The sequence below is a fragment of the Triturus cristatus genome, chromosome 8, assembly GCF_964204655.1.
Source record: "Triturus cristatus chromosome 8, aTriCri1.1, whole genome shotgun sequence".
Lineage (NCBI taxonomy): Eukaryota > Metazoa > Chordata > Amphibia > Caudata > Salamandridae > Triturus > Triturus cristatus.
The window spans coordinates 6,692,391-6,712,214 of NC_140591.1; the positions used below are offsets into that span (position 1 = coordinate 6,692,391).

General features: G+C 47.9%; 1 protein-coding gene across 1 annotated transcript in view; it reads right to left on the reverse strand.

The window, feature by feature from the left end:
* SPAG17 (sperm associated antigen 17) overlaps positions 1–19,824 on the reverse strand; it is a 1,802,643-nt gene that overhangs the window by 353,254 nt on the left and 1,429,565 nt on the right. The window contains exon 37 of the mRNA XM_085620708.1: positions 9,701–9,828. Within this exon, the coding sequence (XP_085476834.1) occupies positions 9,701–9,828 (128 nt within the window). The remainder of the gene's footprint in view (positions 1–9,700; positions 9,829–19,824) is intronic.

Here is a 19,824-nt window from a genome sequence, read left to right on the forward strand (position 1 = left end):
AGATCCTTTGAGGACACAGAGGAACAAGACACACAACACCAGCACATATGGACTGAAGAAACTAGAGGGTGATCAAGAGATCCTTTGAGGACACAGAGGAACAAGACACACAACACCAGCGCTTATTGAATGAAGACCTCTAGCGGGTGAGTAAGAGAGCCTTTGAGGATCCAGAGAAACAAGACACACAACACCAGAGCATAGTGACTGAAGAAACTAGAGGGTGATCAAGAGAGCCTTTGAGGACCCAGAGAAACAAGACATACAACACCAGCACATATGGACTGATGAACCTAGAGGGTCAGTAAGAGAGCCTTTGAGGATCCAGAGAAACAAGACATACAACACCAGCACATATGGACTGAAGAAACTAGAGGGTGATCAAGAGAGGCTTTGAGGAACCAGAGAAACAAGACATACAACACCAGCACATATGGACTGAAGAAACTAGAGGGTGATCAAGAGTGCCTTTGAGGACCCAGAGAAACAAGACATACAACACCAGCACATATGTACTGAAGAACCTAGAGGGTGAGTAAAAGAGCCTTTGAGGACACAGAGAAACAAGACACACAACACCAGAGCATAGTGACTGAAGAAACTAGAGGGTGATCAAGAGAGCCTTTGAGGACCCAGAGAAACAAGACATACAACACCAGCACATATGGACTGATGAACCTAGAGGGTCAGTAAGAGAGCCTTTGAGGATACAGAGAAAAAAGACATACAACACCAGCACATATGGACTGAAGAAACTAGAGGGTGATTAAGAGAGCCTTTGAGGACCCAGAGAAACAAGACATACAACACCAGCACATAGTGACTGAAGAAACTAGAGGGTGATCAAGAGAGCCTTTGAGGACCCAGAGAAACAAGACATACAACACCAGCACATATGGACTGAAGAAACTAGAGGGTGATCAAGAGATCCTTTGAGGACACAGAGAAACAAGACATACAACACCAGCACATATGGACTGAAGAAACTAGAGGGTGATCAAGAGATCCTTTGAGGACACAGAGGAACAAGACACACAACACCAGCGCTTATTGAATGAAGACCTCTAGCGGGTGAGTAAGAGAGCCTTTGAGGATCCAGAGAAACAAGACACACAACACCAGAGCATAGTGACTGAAGAAACTAGAGGGTGATCAAGAGAGCCTTTGAGGACCCAGAGAAACAAGACATACAACACCAGCACATATGGACTGATGAACCTAGAGGGTGAGTAAGAGAGCCCTGGAGGAACCAGAGAAACAAGACTTACAACACCAGCACATATGGACTGAAGAAATGAGAGGGTGAGTAAGAGAGCCTTTGAGGACCCAGGGAAACAAGACATAAGACACCAGCACATATGGACTGAAGAACCTAGAGGGTGAGTAGGAGAGCCCTGGAGGAACCTGTAGGAGAGTAGGATCTGCTTCACATGGGTACCCCCACGTTTTGCTGGGGTTTCACTGTTTTTCGACCTTAGTCTGGCTGTGGCCCTGCTAATCAGGACCACAGCCTAGCTGCTTCCTCTCTAAAATGGTGTCCATGTACATTAGGTACATAGCTAATTGGATTCTGGAGTGCCTTATAAGCCCATAGTATATGGTATATTATGTACCTAGGGCATAGGTACCTCAGAGGCCTACCAGGGGCTGGAGCATGTATTATGCCACCCTAGGGAAGCCCTCCAAAATGGCACCACAGGTCTGCTACTGCAGCCTGGGTAAGGGTGTGCTTGCACCCCTTAATGTGGTATAGGCTACCGATATCCACATATATATATACAGACACATATAAACCTATAAGCCACTCCTATGGCAGGCCTTGACAATCCTGAAGGCAGAGTGCTTGGTATTGTGTGAGAGGGTGCCCAAGCATGAGCTGAGCCCCTCTGCAGCTTTAGGAAATCCTTCCTTATGGTTGTTCTGTGATACAGCCATACCATATACTCTTAAGTGCATTATAACCTCGCGGTAAATGCTAACTTTGGAATGGCTGCATCAAAACATGTCGTGTTTGGTGTCAAAGGCTTTGGAATACTACCCCCCCCCCCCCCCTGCCAATCGTGGCGGCGGGGTAGCATTCCACCCTTCTAGAGGGAGAGACATGTTCATACTGGCTTAACCTGGTTAAATCCTTTCAAAGCCCTGGCATCACAAAATGGATGCCACTGCCACATACACAGGTCTGGCCTCCTGCTGATGACCGAAACTCCGTCATGGGTGGCCTGGACAATAGGTTTCCTGTCAAAGGGAGGTGTAACCACCACTACAGACAGGCAGATGTGTATTGGGGCTGGGCGGGAGCACTCTCTGGTGCTTTGAAGTCCTGCACTGGGGGCACACTTGGTGTCCCTGTGCATAGTCCAGTTCAAACCGGTTGCAGGGGCTACCTGCCCCTACTCTGGTGTGAAACTGGACAAAGGAAACAGGTGTAATCACCCCTCTTTCCAAGTCCACCCATAGGTGGGACCTTAGAGTTAGTCCATCCCCTAAACTTACTATAAGTATAGGAATCCTGTCCCTAGGACTTTAGATTACCCTGGACGAAACTCTGCAACATATATCCTGGACCTTCGACTTTCTATCACGACTAGAAGACGGAAGAAATCTCCCTTGGGGTTAAGGAGTGACTCCCCTGCTTGGCAGGCACCAAAGAAGCAACTGACCGGTCTGCATCGCGGAAGCTCCCGCCGGACGCCGAAGTCTTTGCATCATCAGAGGTGGATTTCCAGACTTCCCCGAGCTTACCCTGAGTCCACAGCAAATCTGAGGCCTGTGGCTATCATGGGTGACGTGGAACCATGACCCCTGGACACCGTGATCTTTTGCAGCAACAGCATCTTCCTGGTCCTCCTCGAAGTTGTGCGTTGGGCTCCGAGTAGCCCCAGCCTTGAGCACCTCCTGCACTGAAGATTGTTGGCCTCCACTCCACGAGTGACCCGTGGGACAGCTTCAAGTGCGACCGCTCAAGGCTCCTTCATGATCACTAGCCCGTTGGCTAGCAGGTCCCCACGAAGGCAACTCCTTTTCTCCTTGGGCTTTCCTGGTTGTTCCAGTTGTGCCCTGACTTACCCTCGCTGGGTGAGGCCCTCAGACCTTGCTGGTCTGCACCACAGTCCTTTCTCTGAATTCCTGTGACTTGCCGTTGCCAAGGCTTGTTGGATCCATCCTAGTCCCCGACACCACAGCACTCGACAGACTTCGTGGAACAGCTCTTTATGGTTCATTTGTGTTTTTAACTTGTGGTTGTTTTCAGTTCTAGTTTGATTTTAAAGCGCTCTGATATCCCTTGGGATCTTGTTCGCGCTATATAAAACTTTATAAATAAAATAAATAAAATTAAGCTCGAATCCAGCTCATGGATTTCGTCGACACCTCCTGGACCTCGTGGCTGAAGAGTCAAGACACCCATCAACTCACCTGAAGCACCCGACATCTGTGGGCATTGGTCCATCCTGCCCTCGGTCACTGGCTAGTGACCCAGACTCTGTTCCCTCTGCTTTCAAGTTCCTCACATCCTAGATCCAGGATTGGATCTCTTCGGACACTTCTCTTCACGGCAGGAGCAGTTCTTTGCAGGCTTCCATTGCAATTGACGACGTGACCCGACACCAAAAGACACCTATGCACCCGGCTTCCCTGGGTGAGGTAACTCGAGTACTCCGGTGCTCCCATGAGTGCTAGCCCTAGAACCTCTTAAGTCCAAAAGGGTTTGGTCTTGACTCGATTAGAAGTGTCCCTAATCTTTAAATTTCCAACCGCGACATTGCCCATAGAAGATAACGGGAACCCGCGGTTGTGTTTACACACTGCATACAGTCCCTGTGGGTCCCCTGTGTCACTACCTTGGGTGGTTTCTTGGGGTCCCAGCGATTCTACAGGCTCTAGGCCTTGTGTCTTGTTCAGTTGTGGTTCTTATACCACTTTTTTTGTATATGGTTTGGTACGCCCCTAGGGCCCAAACGTGTATTTGTGCTATTAATGATGATTGCTATCTTGTAACTTAAGTACTTCGAACTCCAGTCTCATAAAGAGACTAGAGGGGAATGTTTTATCTTAAATACATATATTTTAAATATATACCTGGTGTGGTTGTCCTTTCATTTGATCATTCAAGAGATTATAGACCGGTAAAACAAGCTGCTTTACATTCCTTCAAGACTTAGCCTGAAGGCTGCTCTCCATAGCTACCACTAGGATTGCTTTCAATAAAAGTTGTCTTTAACCTATCACCATAAGGGGTTGTTTGGACTGACACAAGGTGCCCACTAAAACTAGTGGACAGCATATATCAGGCCACCTTCTCACATTGGTGTGCAGCGTTTGGGATTCCAGCTTGCTATTGTTTTACCAGATAATCTGAATTGAATTGATCAACTGAAAACCACTAAAGGTACCTAAGGTACATATAATATCAAGTTTAGCTACAGTAAGTTCTACTGAACTTAGAGTTGTGTGTTAAGGGATAGCACACCCTTTCTACAACTCAAGAGAGTTTAGTACGCCACACTAGTGTAGGTAGTGCAATACATCACATCACAACGGTAATGTCTAACCAGCCAGGAACCAGTGAGCTCCTTCCCTATAAATATGAGGATCTCTCCTTTGCTCAGCTAAGGGCCTTATGTTCCATTAGGAAGCTGAAGACAGGCAAAAGTCCATCCACCCAGCATCTCATAAATATACTTAAGCTGGATGATATCACAGGGCCTAGTGGGCCTGATGGGATAGATAGTGTGGGTGGGGCAGCACCTGAGGGTTGGCCTAGGTGTGGTAACTCCCCTGACCCTACCTCTGGTGCTGACCAGACTGGTGACAATGACCAGACTCCGGTGAACCCAGATCTCCTGGATGAGTATGAGGAGGATGACAATAATGCTCCTGCCTTTATCCCTCCAAGTAGACCTGACAACAGGGCTAGAAGGATAGATCTCTGTCAAGGGGATCTATCCAGTCTAACTCCTCTATAGGGACCTCTGTCTCTTCTCACAGAGGGAGGGAAACCTCCCAGGAGAGGAGAGAGAGACTGCTGAAGTATGAGCAAGACAAGTTCAACCTCAGAAATCAGCAGATGGCCTTAGATAGGGAAGCCCTAGAGCTCTACAGAGCTAGTAAAAAGGAGGGGTTAGAGTCCCTTGGTGGCAGCATTTTCCCTAGAGATAGGGAGAGGTCTTAGGACCATAGAAACCTATGTAAGATTGTCCCTTCCTACCAGAGTGGGGATGCCATCCACAAATAGATAACTGCCTTGGAGAGGGCCTGTAAAGTACAGATGGTCCCTCAAGATCAGTGGGCAGCAATCTTATGGCTCTCCTTTGCAGACAAAGGTAGAGACAAGCTCCTCACTGTAAGAGAAGAGGATGCTGACGATTACAAAGTCTTGAAAAGTGCACTGATAGATGGGTTTGGCCTAACCACTGAACAATACAGGTTAAAGTTCAGAGACACCCAAAAAGCACTAAATGAGGACTGGGTTGACTTTGTTGACTGTGCTGCTAAGATTCTGGAAGGTAGGTTATTTGGCAGTAAAATGTGTGACTTCAAAGGATTGTACAATCTGATAATGAGGGAGCAGATTCTTAATAACTGTCAAAATCAGCTGTTGCACCAGTACCTGGTAGACTCTGATCTGACCTCTCCCCAAGAATTGGGAAAGAAGGCAGACAATGGGTCAGAACCAGGGTGAGGCAGAAGGTATAGAACCAGGGTGGTGACCCAAAGAAGCAAGATTCCAAAAACTCTGACAAGGATGGGGACAAGGGTAAAGACCAGAAGTCTTCTCAAGGGCCCCAAAAATCTTCTTCAGTTGGGGATTTAGAGTCAGGAAAGGGTAAAGGCCAAAGAAAATACTCCAGCCCCCACCAATGCCCCTAAGGCACCTGCTCCCCCTAGTGCAGTTACAATTGGTGGTGGGAATACACAGAATAAGGGTGTAGTAGGGTTGACCCTGGGTTCTGAGATGGACTCTGACCTAGTCAGAGTACCAACTCAGACTGTGCTTGTCAGTGATAGGGGCATGGATATGTCCCCCTTTGTGAGTCCCAGTAACTTGGGCAAATACAGATAGCAGCCTTTAATTAATGGAGTAGAAGCTTGGGAATTCAAGGACACAGGAGCAAGTGTCACAATGGTGACAAAAGATCTTGTGGATCCTGGACAGATTTTACTTGGTGAAATGTACCAAGTGACCAATACTAGCAATGTCAGAACAGACCATTCTCTGGCAGGTGTTAACTTCTCCTGGGGAGGGGTATCTGGCCTTAAGAAGGTTGTAGTAAGTGCAGACCAACCGGTACAGTGCTTGCTTGGCAATGATCTAGAGACTTCAGCTTGGGCTGAAGTGGAGCTCAGGACACATGCAGAAATGTTAGGGATCCCTGCACATGTCTTTGCTGTGACCAGGTCACAGGCTAAAATGTCTAAAACTGGACAGGCCTTGGATTCTGGAATAAGGGACCAGGTGCCTCACAAGAGGAGGAGCAGTAGGGTTAAGGCAGAGCCTTCCCACCTGTCTCAGGATACTGATCAGTCTCCTCAGGGAGATGATCTTGAGCCTGAAGAAGGAACTGTCCCAGATGAGCTTGAACTTGACCAGGTTGAGTTCTTGGGGACAGGGGGCCCCTTCCAGAAAACCCTCCCCTCTCTTGAAACCCTCAGACAGTAAGCAGCTGATGAGGCTGCTGGGAATGCTAGTGGCACCCATAACGTTTATTGGGATGATGGTCTCCTATACTCAGAGAGTGGAGACCCCAAGCCTGGTGCATCCCGGAGGTTGGTTATACCTCTGAAGTTTAGGGGTTTCCTATTGACACTAGCCCATGATATTCCCCTAGCAGGACACCTAGGCCAGAACAAGATTTGGGACAGAATTGTTCCTCAGTTTCACTGGCCTCACATGTCTGAAGACACAAAGGAGTTTTGTCGCTCCTGTGTAACCTGCCAAGTCAGTGGCAAAGCAGGTGGCACTATAAAGGCCCCCCGATACCACTACCTGTGGTGGGGGTGCCCTTTGAAAGGGGAGGGATTGACATTGTTGGTCCCATGGATCCCTAAACAGCATCTGGGCACATATTTATACTTGTGGTAGTGGATCATGCCACCAGGTATCCAGAAGAAATTCCCCTAAGGACCACTACAGCACCTGTAGTGGCAAGAGCTCTCTTGAGTGTGTTCTCAAGAGTAGGCTTTCCTAAGGAGGTAGTATCTGACAGGGATGCAAACTTAATGTCTAGTTACTTAACTGCTATGTGGAAGGAGTGTGGAGTGAACTACAAGTTCACCACACCCTATCACCCACAATGCAATGGTTTAATTGAGAGATTCAACAAAACCTTAAAGGGCATGATCAAAGGACTCCCAGAGATGCTTAGGCGAAAATGGGAAGAGGACACTTCTCCTCTTCCCGGCAGCAGCAGTTCTTTGCAGGCTTCCATTGCAATCGACGATGCGACCCGACACCAAAAGACACCTATGCACCCGGCTTCCCTGGGTGAGGCAACTTGAGTACTCCAGTGTTCCCATGGGTGCTAGGCCTAGAACTTCTTAAGTCCAAAAGGGTATGGTCCTGACTCGATTAGAGGTGTCCGTAATCTTTAAATTTCCAACCGCGACATTGTCCATAGAAGATAACGGGAACCCGCGGTTGTGTTTACACACTGCATACAGTCCCCGTGGGTCCCCTGTGTCACTACCTTGCGTGGTTCCTTGGGGTCCCAGCGATTCAACAGGCTCTAGGCCTTGTGTCTAGTTCAGTTGTGGTTCTTATACCACTTTTATGGTATATGGTTTGGTACGCCCCTACGGCCCAAACGTGTATTTGTGCTATTACTGATGATTGCTATCTTGTAAGTTAAGTACTTCAAACTCCAGCCTCATAAAGAGACTAGAGGGGTGTGTTTTAACCTAAATACATATATTTTAAATATATACCTGGTGTGGTTGTCTTTTCATTTGATCAGTCAAGAGATTATAGACTGGTAAAACAAGCTGCTTTACATTCCTTCAAGACTTAGCCTGAAGGCTGCTCTCCATAGCTACCACTAGGATAGCTTTCAATAAAGGTTGTCTTTAACCTATCACCATAAGGGGTTGTTTGGACTGGTACAAGGTGCCCACTAGAACTAGTGGACAGCATATATCAGGCCACCTTCTCACAGAACCAGAGAAACAAGACACGTAAAACCAGTGCTTATTGACTGATGAACCTAGAGGGCAAGTAAGAAACCTTTGAGGTCCCAGAAAAACAAGACACACAACACAAGTGGATGCTGACTGATGAAAGAGGGCAACCACAGAGTGATTCAGAACACAAATAAATAAGACATGTGATCTCAAGCCCACTGAGCCAACAAAGATAGGAACCATTTAGGCCAAAACTTTGCAGGACAAACCGATTGACTAAATCAAAAGATAAGTCAAGTCTAAGGTCCCCCTTAGGAGTGTCCTGGTGCTAGGTGTAATATTCACTGTACCCGAGAAATGACGATACCATTGGTTACATTATTCGCTGGGTTCAATAAATAGCGCCTTTTATGAGTTTTTCTTTTAAAGTGGGCCATCGCATGAATATTTTGGTGTTTACCACACTAAACTCTACATGTCCTGGTATTCATCTGGCTTTTCCTCCCTTTAAATTCTGATAGATAAATCTCCCGAAATGTAACGTTGAGAAGGTAGAGCAGTTTTTATTGCACCAAGTATGTATCAGGTGTGATAACAATCGCACAACTCATAATGTCAATATGTGCGGAACCAGGAGGAACTGCACATTTCAGAAATTATCGTGTCAATCGCAATGGAAGCCCAAGTGCAAAGATATACAAAAAACAGCACACCATAAGAGGAGAACCTACTCTAAGACCCAAAACTCTGGCGAGTGTAAATGCTGACAACTCAAATGGCAAGCCCCACTGGGCCACATTATGAATAAGAGACACACTGCGCCAAGCGAAGGGAGCGCAATCCCAGGACAGTGGCTGCATTTGGTGGCATGATGGGGCATGAGTCTCCTATGGTCAAGAAAGTAAAGGAAAAATCCTAAAACATTAAAATAATGCTTGGAACACCTTGACACGACAGATAAACGAGGCTTACAAACAAATGATCCAGTCAGATCACCCATCTCATTTTCAAAATTGATTGTTACACTGTGAAAGTTCAAAAAAGCAGCCACTACATGTATCTCTGTATTTTGGTGTGATGGTCCAAACATCTTAAACTTGTCTGATGTTAAACTGTGATATTTTCTATTGTTGAAGAACTAAAGGAAACTGTGAAAATGAGTTAAAAAAAAATCTTGGAAGTGGAAATTCAGTACCCAAAGATCACTCATCATTTTAGAGAGAGTCTGACCTCAGTGAAAGTCATGTTGAGCAGATAACGCCGTTGTGTGTGGGACTCTTATGGAACGATATCACAGACACGTCCTTAGTGCCATATGTGGGCTGGAGCATCTTTTTCAAAATCTATAAAATGCTAATTTCAGAGGTATCTTCTCATTAGCAGTGACTACAAAGAAGGAACCATGTGACACATCATGCAGAGGTCCTGATTTCTGGTCAATCAAAGCCTGAGTTGATCATCGTTCAACCTCGGCCGAGTTCTTCGACCACTGAATCCTTCTGTCAACCAATCAGAAAGCATGTATGCAGCCTTTCTTTTATTCACATGACCGCACTAACTAACTGGAGTTAAAGAGCTCTACCTCCACCGGGGGGAAGGTCTCCCAAGATCTCGAGAGCAGATTTGGAGGGACAATGTTGTCGATTTCCTTCCTCATCATCCAGCGAGATGTTTCGGGAAAGGGGCGAAGGATGGTAATGGCCTGCACACCTGACAAAGAGAAAGAGAAAAATGTACAGTTGTTACCAAAAATGTAAGGGCAAAATGGACCAAGTTTACAAACAGTACTGAAGAATAAATCTATTGCATGGCTGATCCCTGGATCCATCCAAATTCATTCCAGCTTACTGGAATCCTTCACACTGTGATACTTACTCCTACAAATTATGCTCCAAATCCCTGGGATCCCTGGTACTGTCATCTCTGGACCAATGAAACTGCCTCCAACTCCTTGGGATCCCTCGTACTGTGATCTCTGGACCCATGCAACTGCCCTCTAAATCCCTGGGATCCTTCGTGATCTCTGGACCCATGTAACTGCCCTCCAAATCCCTGGGATCCCCCGTGATCTCTAAACCAATGCAACTGTCCTCCAACTCCCCGAGACCCCTTGTACTATGATCTCTGGACCCATGCAACTGCCCTTCAACTTTCTGTGACCCCTCGTACTATGATCTCTGGACCCATGCAACTGCCCTCCAACTCCCAGAGACCCCTCGTACTATGATCTCTGGACCCATGCGACTGCCCTCCAACTTGCTGAGACCCCTCATACTATGATCTCTGGACCCATGCAACTGCCCTCCAACTTGCTGAGACCCCTCGTACTGTGATCTCTGGACCCATGTAACTGTTCCCAACTTGCTGAGACCCCTCATACTATGATCTCTGGACCCATGCAACTGCCCTCCAACTTGCTGAGACCCCTCGTACTGTGATCTCTGGACCTATGCAACAGCCCTCCAACATACTGAGACCCCTAGTACTATGATCTCTGGACCCATGCAACTGCCCTCCAAATTACGGAGACCCCTCGTACTATGATCTCTGGACCCATGCAACTGCCCTCCAAATTACGGAGACCCCTCGTACTGTGATCTCTGGACCCATGCACTGCCCTCCAACTCGCGGAGACCCCTCGTACTGTGATCTCTGGACCCATGTAACTGTTCCCAACTTGCTGAGACCCCTCGTACTGTGATCTCTGGACCCACGCAACTGCCCTCCAACTCATGGAGACCCCTTGTACTGTGAACTCTGGACCCATGCAACTGCCCTCCAACTCGCAGAGACCCCTCGTACTGTGATCTCTGGACCCACGCAACTGCCCTCCAACTCATGGAGACCCCTTGTACTGTGAACTCTGGACCCACGCAACTGCCCTCCAACTCGCGGAGACCCCTTGTACTGTGATCTCTGGGCCCATGCAACTGCCCTCCAACTCGCGGAGACCCCTCGTACTGTGATCTCTGGACCCATGCAACTGTTCCCAACTTGCTGAGACCCCTTGTACTATGATCTCTGGACCCATGCAACTGCCATCCAACTCGCGGAGACCCCTCGTACTGTGATCTCTGGACCCATGCACTGCCCTCCAACTGGTGGAGACCCCTTGTACTGTGATCTCTGGACCCATTCAAAAGCTCCCCAGATCTCTAGTATCCCTTTCGCTCCGATCCCAAGGCCCATACAACTGCGCTCCTGTGCCCTGTGGTCCCTCCTCTCTGGATGAGTTCCTCTACAGAGAAGGCTTCCTGCAGTCTGCATTGGTCTGAGTCTTGTCTATCAGATCCTAGTGCTCTTTCACCTGTTCACAAGGTCCTACTTCGCACATCTTTATCTCCACAGAGATCACTCACTGCCAAGGGCGGCAACGGACTAATAGAGCCCAGACTGTCACCCTAGGGCATCATGGCGCTAGGACAGACACAATCCTCAAGCAGACAGTGTAATGGCACCAGACAGAGAGTTAGCAGGCAAGCTCTCCTGAAAGAAGAGTAGGCAGCGAGCTGTTGCATGTGGCAGGGGATGTCGTTCTGGAACAGTGGACCTCCCACATCTGGAGACCGCTGCATCAGCGGGGACTGGAATACAAATGGAGGAGCAGCTTAAAGTAGATGTCAGAGTAAGTATGAGGAGCTGCAGTTGCAAAGGAACCTCAGCCACGTCTGATGAACGGCCTTGAGTACAAACCAGAGAACAGAGTAGTGGTTCCTTTGTTCAGGCGGGAGCCAGTGAAGGCAGCGGTGGCCCGCAGAGACCTGGTCATACTTACGAAGCCCTCACATAGCCGGACCGCCATGTTTTGAATTCTCTGAGGTTTCGTCCATCTGTCCCAAGTAGATGCTGTTTCTACAGATCAGTGATAATCAAAGTACGGGCCGGGCGGCTTGCAGCCCTCTAGACCTTCACATGCGGCCCCCTGGTGTACAGCAGCACGAGCTGCTGTTTACTTGCAGAGCACTAATATTCAGATTTTATTTTTTTAATAAACGGGCAAGCATTTATTTGCAGGTTAAAAGAAGTTATGAAGTAACTACGGTGGTGTCCTGCACCGCATAGCTAGTTGACTTGCAAATAAATGCTTGCCCACTTATTTAACATTTTTTAGATCTCTTTACACAATGTCTGACCCACCCAGATCCCCTACCGACACCCTGCTGGCATTAGTGCGGCCCTCAGTCACACCACAGACCATACTTTGTGGCCCCTGCAAGTACCGATGCTATAGATTAAGCAAGTCAGAACCACAGCACTGACTACCAAAGCTCATTTTTCCTATGGAATGAGATGCTGTACCTTCCTTAGTGCCTAGAGGTGCCAGAGGCAGAATCACCAGAATGTCAGATTGGGAGATCAAAGGAGAGTTCCTGGTCCTATCAGATTATCAGGTTTTGAGTGTATTGGCAGCGGCAGGACGTCTCCCAAAGATGAGGGCCACAGTCTATCTCGGCAGACTGAGCAAGAATCTGCGTCTTATTCCCATTTAGTATTAGAAAGTTCAGGGACATCCACTCTTGTACTGCAATGAGGCATCTCCCAAGGTGCCTACTGCTGTCTGAGATGAGACGTACCCTCAGTAGCAGCCATGCCTTGAAGCCAAAAGGACTGATCAGTTTCTGGCCAGTCTTAAAATAAGCGTTAGACAGATTGGGGCAAGGCGGTGAACCCTGAACACCCTCACAGCTGATGAGAATGTCTTTGAATGAAAAAGACACTGTGAGTCTGCCCACCGTTAAATTACTTAAACTACTCCAGTGCTGACCCAGAAAATCCTTGCGGGCAGTAAGGAAGATCAAGATGGAGTGATGATCGTATCAAAGGCAGCGGAAAGACCGACAAGCTGCAAACCTGCCTGAAGGTTATGGTCGCTTGTGTTTCTTTGCCCATCACAAGTGGCCAGAAGAAAAGCCTCTATGCCGAGCTAAAGAATCTGCTTGGGATTAATCAAGGACCTGACGTCTCAAGGAAGCCAGAGAGCTACTTTGCAAGATATTGTCATGTAGTACCTACCAATCCGTAGGATCTGCGCACTTTGGGTGAGGTGCCTAGGCTGATTCCGGGCACTCCCGCAGGATATGTCGGCCTATAGGCCAGCTAACTCACAGTGCCACCATAAGCCCTCCTAACCTTACCAGGGAGCGAATCGCTTCTGGCAACCGCTGAACATGACAACCCTGACGCCTCAGGGACCATTGAAATAAATCAGAATTTATCGCTCAGTCGCTCATGCTTCCTTGTGCTCAGGGAATTATACAGAATACACTGTGGGCCATTTTTAATATATGTATTGAACCAACGTTATTCTTGAATAGAATACATGTGCTGCAATAATCAGTAGACAGATGCAGATGGAAGTGATTACAAGCACCAAGAGAGTGAATAGTAGATACAGCTCTACAATGGTGCACAAACAGTGTATATATGCAGGCTTATGAACATGGCAATCATCTGGCATACCCCTACTATGCGAAACACTACTTTGAGTGCACCTAGAGTGTGTGTAGGGGTGAAGCCAAGAATCCCCCATAGGGATGATCCAACCCCATCACCTGGCAGGAGAGAATGTAGGAGCCTTACTTGGTCACGAACTGGACCCTCCGCCCCCATGGAGATGCCAGACCGCTGATTGGTGAAGTTGCAGCGTGCAGGGTCCCTCGGTGTCAGTTGAAGGGCCTCCTCTACTAATCTTTTGAGATGTTCATTATTTATAACAGAAAGCAGCCGTGCGGTGTACGTTGTAGATTAGTGATATTATGGATATGTAGATAGCTCTGTCGCCCCGTAGATGAAGAGAGAACATTTGTACATAGTGCGCAAAGAGGCCTTGTACATGGTGTTCGAGGCATCGTGATGATGTGTGAAGCTAGATTTATAAACAAAGTGGTGTCAGAGAAACTAATCCAGCATTGCTGTGCATGCAAATATGTGCAAAAGTTTAAGGCAGAAATGTTATTGTGAAAAATAGGTCAATGTAAGAAATGAGCCGCTTCGGTACATGGGCCTAACCCGGGAACTAACAATATCAGCCTTGAGCAAGGAGATAATAACATCTTGCAGTGGTGGAATGACAGGGACGGCCAGAGACTAAACATGGCTCGGAGGCAGGCTCTCCAGGGGACCCAGACTTGAGTTTCGTTAATTCGGGTCGAGTCTGGGTCATCCGAGGTAGATTGTGATCCCAACTGCTGGAGCACACCTTGACTGGGAAGGGAAAATCACTATAGGGATGGGATCGGTTTTTTTAAAAGACATATTTATTGGTATTTTCTGTTAGCACATATATACATATATATACGCTATGACAGTTCCCTCAAGTTGGTCTCACTATTCATCTATTGAATAATACAATCCTCAGAATACTGACAGGAGTATCTGTCAGAAAGTAGTCCAGTGAAAATCTTGGATTGCCAATCAAGCAAGCCCAACATTCCCAAGTTAAGAGAATCTACTATCCATCGAAAAACGCAAAGCCCATCACAACCCATCCGCCCCTTGGAGTCTCACCACGTGAAGGGGGGTAGCTTCCTTATCACCTCTAAAAATAAAAAAAAACAAATGATGGGGTCACTTAAGACAAACCTGTGTGTGGGGTTATTTAGGGGGTATACTCCTTGAGAAAATATCACCTTATCAATAGAGAATCCCTGATATGATTGAAATGTGTAAGACGTTGACGTTAGATTAAATATAATGAATCATCCATACATTGCCTACATGTTTCAGCCTTCTTTCCTTCCCTTGCAGGTCAATGGTGAATAGAGTTTCCTGACCCACATATTGGTTATGTTATGAACTTATATTGATTTGTATAGTCAACTAATCACCCAAGAGGGCATTCAGGCGCATAGGTTTGTGATCCCCAAGGTGCTTATACTTCTTGCAGTACTCTAGAAGTTAGGAGGAGGCTCTGATGCGATGAGGGAGGTCTCGAGAGGTGAGGAGGAGGCTCTGATGTGACGAGGGAGGTCTCGAGAAGTGAGGAGGAGGCTCTGATGTGATGAGGGAGGTCTCTAGAGGTGAGGAGGAGGCTCCGATGTGTTGAGGGTGTTCTCGAGAGGTGAGGAGGAGGCTCCGATGTGTTGAGCGAGGTCTCGAGAGGTGAGGAGGAGGCTCTGATGCGATGAGGGAGGTCTCGAGAGGTGAGGAGGAGGCTCTGATGTGTTGAGGGAGGTCTCGAGAGGTGAGGAGGAGGCTCTGATGCGATGAGGGAGGTCTCGAGAAGTGAGGAGGAGGCTCTGATGTGATGAGGGAGGTCTCGAGAGGTGAGGAGGAGGAGGCTCTGATGTGATGAGGGAGGTCTCGAGAAGTGAGGAGGAGGCTCTGATGTGATGAGGGAGGTCTCGAGAGGTGAGGAGGAGGCTCTGATGTGATGAGGGAGGTCTCGAGAAGTGAGGAGGAGGCTCTGATGTGATGAGGGAGGTCTTGAGAAGTTAGGAGGAGGCTCTGATGCGATGAGGGAGGTCTTGAGAAGTTAGGAGGAGGCTCTGATGCGATGAGGGAGGTCTTGAGAAGTGAGGAGGAGGCTCTGATGTGATGAGGGAGGTCTCGAGAAGTGAGGAGGCGGCTCTGATGTGATGAGGGAGGTCTCGAGAAGTGAGGAGACGGCTCTGATGTGATGAGGGAGGTCTCGAGAGGTGAGGAGGAGGCTCTGATGTGATGAGGGAGGTCTCGAGAGGTGAGGAGGAGGCTCTGATGTGATGAGGGAGGTCTCGAGAGGTGAGGAGGAGGATCTGATGTGATGAGGGAGGTCTCGAGAGGTGAGGAGGAGGCTCCGATGCAATGAGGGAGGTCTCGAGAAGTGAGGAGGAGGCTCTGATGCGACGAGGGAGGTCTCGAGAAGTGAGGAGGCGGCTCTGATGTGATGAGGGAGGTCTCGAGAGGTGAGGAGGAGGCTCTGATGTGATGAGGGAGGTCTCGAGAGGTGAGGAGGAGGCTCTGATGTGTTGAGCGAGGTCTCGAGAGGTGAGGAGGAGGCTCTGATGCGATGAGGGAGGTCTCGAGAGGTGAGGAGGAGGCTCTGATGTGTTGAGGGAGGTCTCGAGAAGTGAGGAGGAGGCTCTGATGCGATGGGGGAGGTCTCGAGAGGTGAGGAGGAGGCTCTGATGCGATGAGGGAGGTCTCGAGAAGTTAGGAGGAGGCTCTGATGTGATGAGGGAGGTCTCGAGAAGTGAGGAGGAGGCTCTGATGTGATGAGGGAGGTCTCGAGAGGTGAGGAGGAGGCTCTGATGCGATGAGGGAGGTCTCGAGAGGTGAGGAGGAGGCTCTGATGCGATGAGGGAGGTCTCGAGAGGTGAGGAGGAGGCTCTGATGCGATGAGGGAGGTCTCGAGAAGTGAGGAGGAGGCTCTGATGCGATGAGGGAGGTCTCGAGAAGTGAGGAGGAGGCTCTGATGCGATGAGGGAGGTCTCGAGAGGTGAGGAAGAGGCTCTGATGTGCTGAGGGAGGTCGTTCCATGTCTTGGGTGCGATGTAGGAGAATGAGCGACCACCAGGTTTGGTTTTGCGGATGCGGGGAATGTGTGCAAGCGAGGCAGAGTGTAGGTGTCTGGTGTGATGGTGAAAGTGTATGCAGCTGTTCAGCTATTCTGGTCCTGTGTTGTGCAGAGCTTTGTGTGTGCATGTGAGACCTTTCAATTGCCTGAGCTTGTGAATGGAGAGCCAGTGATCTTCCAAAGGTGCGGTATGATGTGGGTGTGGAGTGGTGTGGCGTGGGTGATTGAGTAAGCGTCTTGCAGCAGTGGTCTCGATGGTTTGGAGTATGTGTAGGAGTTGTTTGGAGACTCCAGTGTAGAGAGTGTTGCCATAGTCCAGCCTCCTAGTGATGAGTGCTTGCGTGACAGTCCGCCTGGTGTTCTGAGGCAACAATTTGAAGATCGTTTGCAGCATGCATAGGATGTGGAAGCAGTAGGTGCTCACTGCATTGACTGGAGCTGTCATGTTGAGCTTGTCATCTAGGATGATCCCTAGATTTCTTGCATGGTCTGTGGGTATGGGTGTTGGTCCAAACTCCGATGGCCTCCAGGAGGAGACCATGGGAGGTCTTGTTGCCAAAGACCAGTACTTCCGTCTTGTCTTAGTTGAGCTGCAGGGAGTCAGTTTGCATCCAGTCTGCTACCATGGTCATGCAGATGGTGAAGTTGATTCTGGTGGTGGATGTCTTGTCCATCAAGGAAAGGATGAGTTGGGTGTCAATGGCATAGAAGGTGATGGTCATTTCTTGTGATCAGATGATGTGGGTGAGTGATATCGTGTATATGTTAAAAAGGGTGGGGCTCAGGGACGATCCCTGTGGGACTCCGCATATCAATTTCTTGATCTCTGATGTGAAGGGTGGCAGTTTAACCCTTTGGGTTCTTGTTGTGAGGAAGGAATAGGTCCCTTTGAGAACCGATCCTTGTATGCCAATCTCCTGGAGTCTTCTGATGACAGTGTTATGGGAGACAGTGCTGAAGGCCGCAGAGAGGTGGAGCAGGGTAAGGGCCGCTGTTTCTGCTTGGTCAGGGATGATTTAATATCATTGGTGGCTGTGATAAGTGCTGTTTTGGTGCTGTGGTTCTTTCTGAATCCTGACTGAGTGTTGTCTGGACCGTCCATAGAGTCTGAGTCCACCAAGGTGGTATCTACCTACCTTGGTGTGGATAGGTCATGGATGATGAAGCATACCACAACCGTAAGTGGATGAGGTGACAGCCATATTATTTAGGATTTCTGCAGTCGACTTAGGGCTCTACTGAGTGTGCACTGTGATAACACAAGCGCTTGTAGTGAGTTATATTTTTTTCAGAACCCAGTGTTTGTGTTTATTCTCTATTCACCCAGATCTTCTTCTGACCAGATTCAAGAGAACATTTTTTGGGGTGTTCTAGGGGCTCAGAGGAGGATGTGGAGTGCAGGTATCCATCTTTTGGAAGCGCTGACATCACCGCTGTCACCAGTGGGGAGTTCCTAATTGTAGTGATAGCGGGCAGTGCAGTAATCAGTGTTTAGCAGGAATCACTGCAGTTTCTGCACAGCATCTAATCTGCCCTTGCCACTGATCAAAATAAACAACTGGGATACAAAGGAGTCTGTGCTGGATGAACAAGTGACTATCCTTCGGTGGAGACACAGTCTAGTTGTAGATTCCTTAACTTGTGAATTCTCCCCAGGGGTCAGGCTAGATCCGGAAATCTTTCAGCAGTACCTCTGCGGGTCAGGGGATGGTGCTGTATGGCTCCGTGACCACGTCGACTACATTGTGACGTCAGTGGAGCCATATAAGTCCCCTCTGGCGCACAGATGTCACTTTCTTCTGTGAAAACTTCTGCTCCAGAATGCAGAGCCACTACGGAAACTGGCTGTGGAAACAGTGTGCCAAAAACGATCAAAATATCTTTAAAAACATGAAGAGAAAATGGAAATAAATGATATGACACTACCCAGTCCAGGCCTTAGGGAAATACCAAAAGGAATGATGAAGCAACCATAAACCAAAGGTTTGGCAATACCAAATCAAGAGTTAGAGGGAAAACCACATGGTTTGTTGAATTACACAATTACGCTAAACAGAAATCACAGGTATATAAAACCAGTACTGAAAAGGGTCTAACCCTTACAAAACAGATTGTTCCCAGAGTGGGGAGGATGGGCAGGGCATTTAGCGCCTAGACACCTTAGGGTATTGCTGCGCTTTATAAATCAATCATCATCATTATTAAGGAATCTGCGGCTAGACAGTGTTTCTACCAGATAATACTTCACCGAAGGTAAGTAACTTGTTCATCAGGTAGAGACTTGTAACCGCAGATTCCTTAACTTGTGAATTAAATACCACAGCTATACCCACCGGTAGGAGGGCCTGCGTACGAATGCTACAAAAGCTCTCAGAAAGAAGCAGTCAGTCGAAATGAACTCAAGACCAGATATACGTAGAAATTAGATGAAAAGAGCAGGAACTCATTATTAAAACTATGGAAAGGACCACAGGCAAAGTCAATTAAACCAGAGAAAGCAAGCCCCAAGGGCAGCTGAGTGATACTGAGTCAGAAGACCACCGTCAACAGTAGGACAAGACGCTTAAAGGGTGAAATGAGCCTGCGGACTAGAAGGCCACTGCCAATAAAGAACACCTTGTGAATTGCAGGTCCCTATACCAGTGAGGAAGTCTTCAAAGAGTCTGTCCTAAGAAATCCGGAAAGGGGAGTTTCCAGGCCAAGAGCGTTTAACCCCCAAGAGGTAAGTGAGCCCTTGAACTAGAATGGCCAAATGCAATGTCACCCGCATGCTCTACATCGGAAAAGAAATATCTGAAAGAAACCTAACCTAATAACTCCAGAAAGGGAGGGCTTCCAGAACCATTCCCATTAAAACCAAGATGAATAACTCATTCCTTGCAAGGCCGGGAGACCAATCCAAGTATGAAGGTGGATGAACATCATAGTCCATCCTTTACGCTGACCACCGAGGGTCACATGCTGTATGGCGCCTGCAGAAACGGGACGATGGCAACTAACAGATATGAATCTGCCACAAACATTCAACAATTATGACCGGATCTGCATTACCGCATTCCACGCATGCGCATAGACCCTAATCCATACTACAGAGAAGAGAGATGCAACTCACATCTCAGAATCAAAAACAAATCTTTTTTTTAATAATGAATATACTTCTTATTACACTTAGCAGAATCATAACTAAACAAGTGTCAGCCGAAATGCAACCC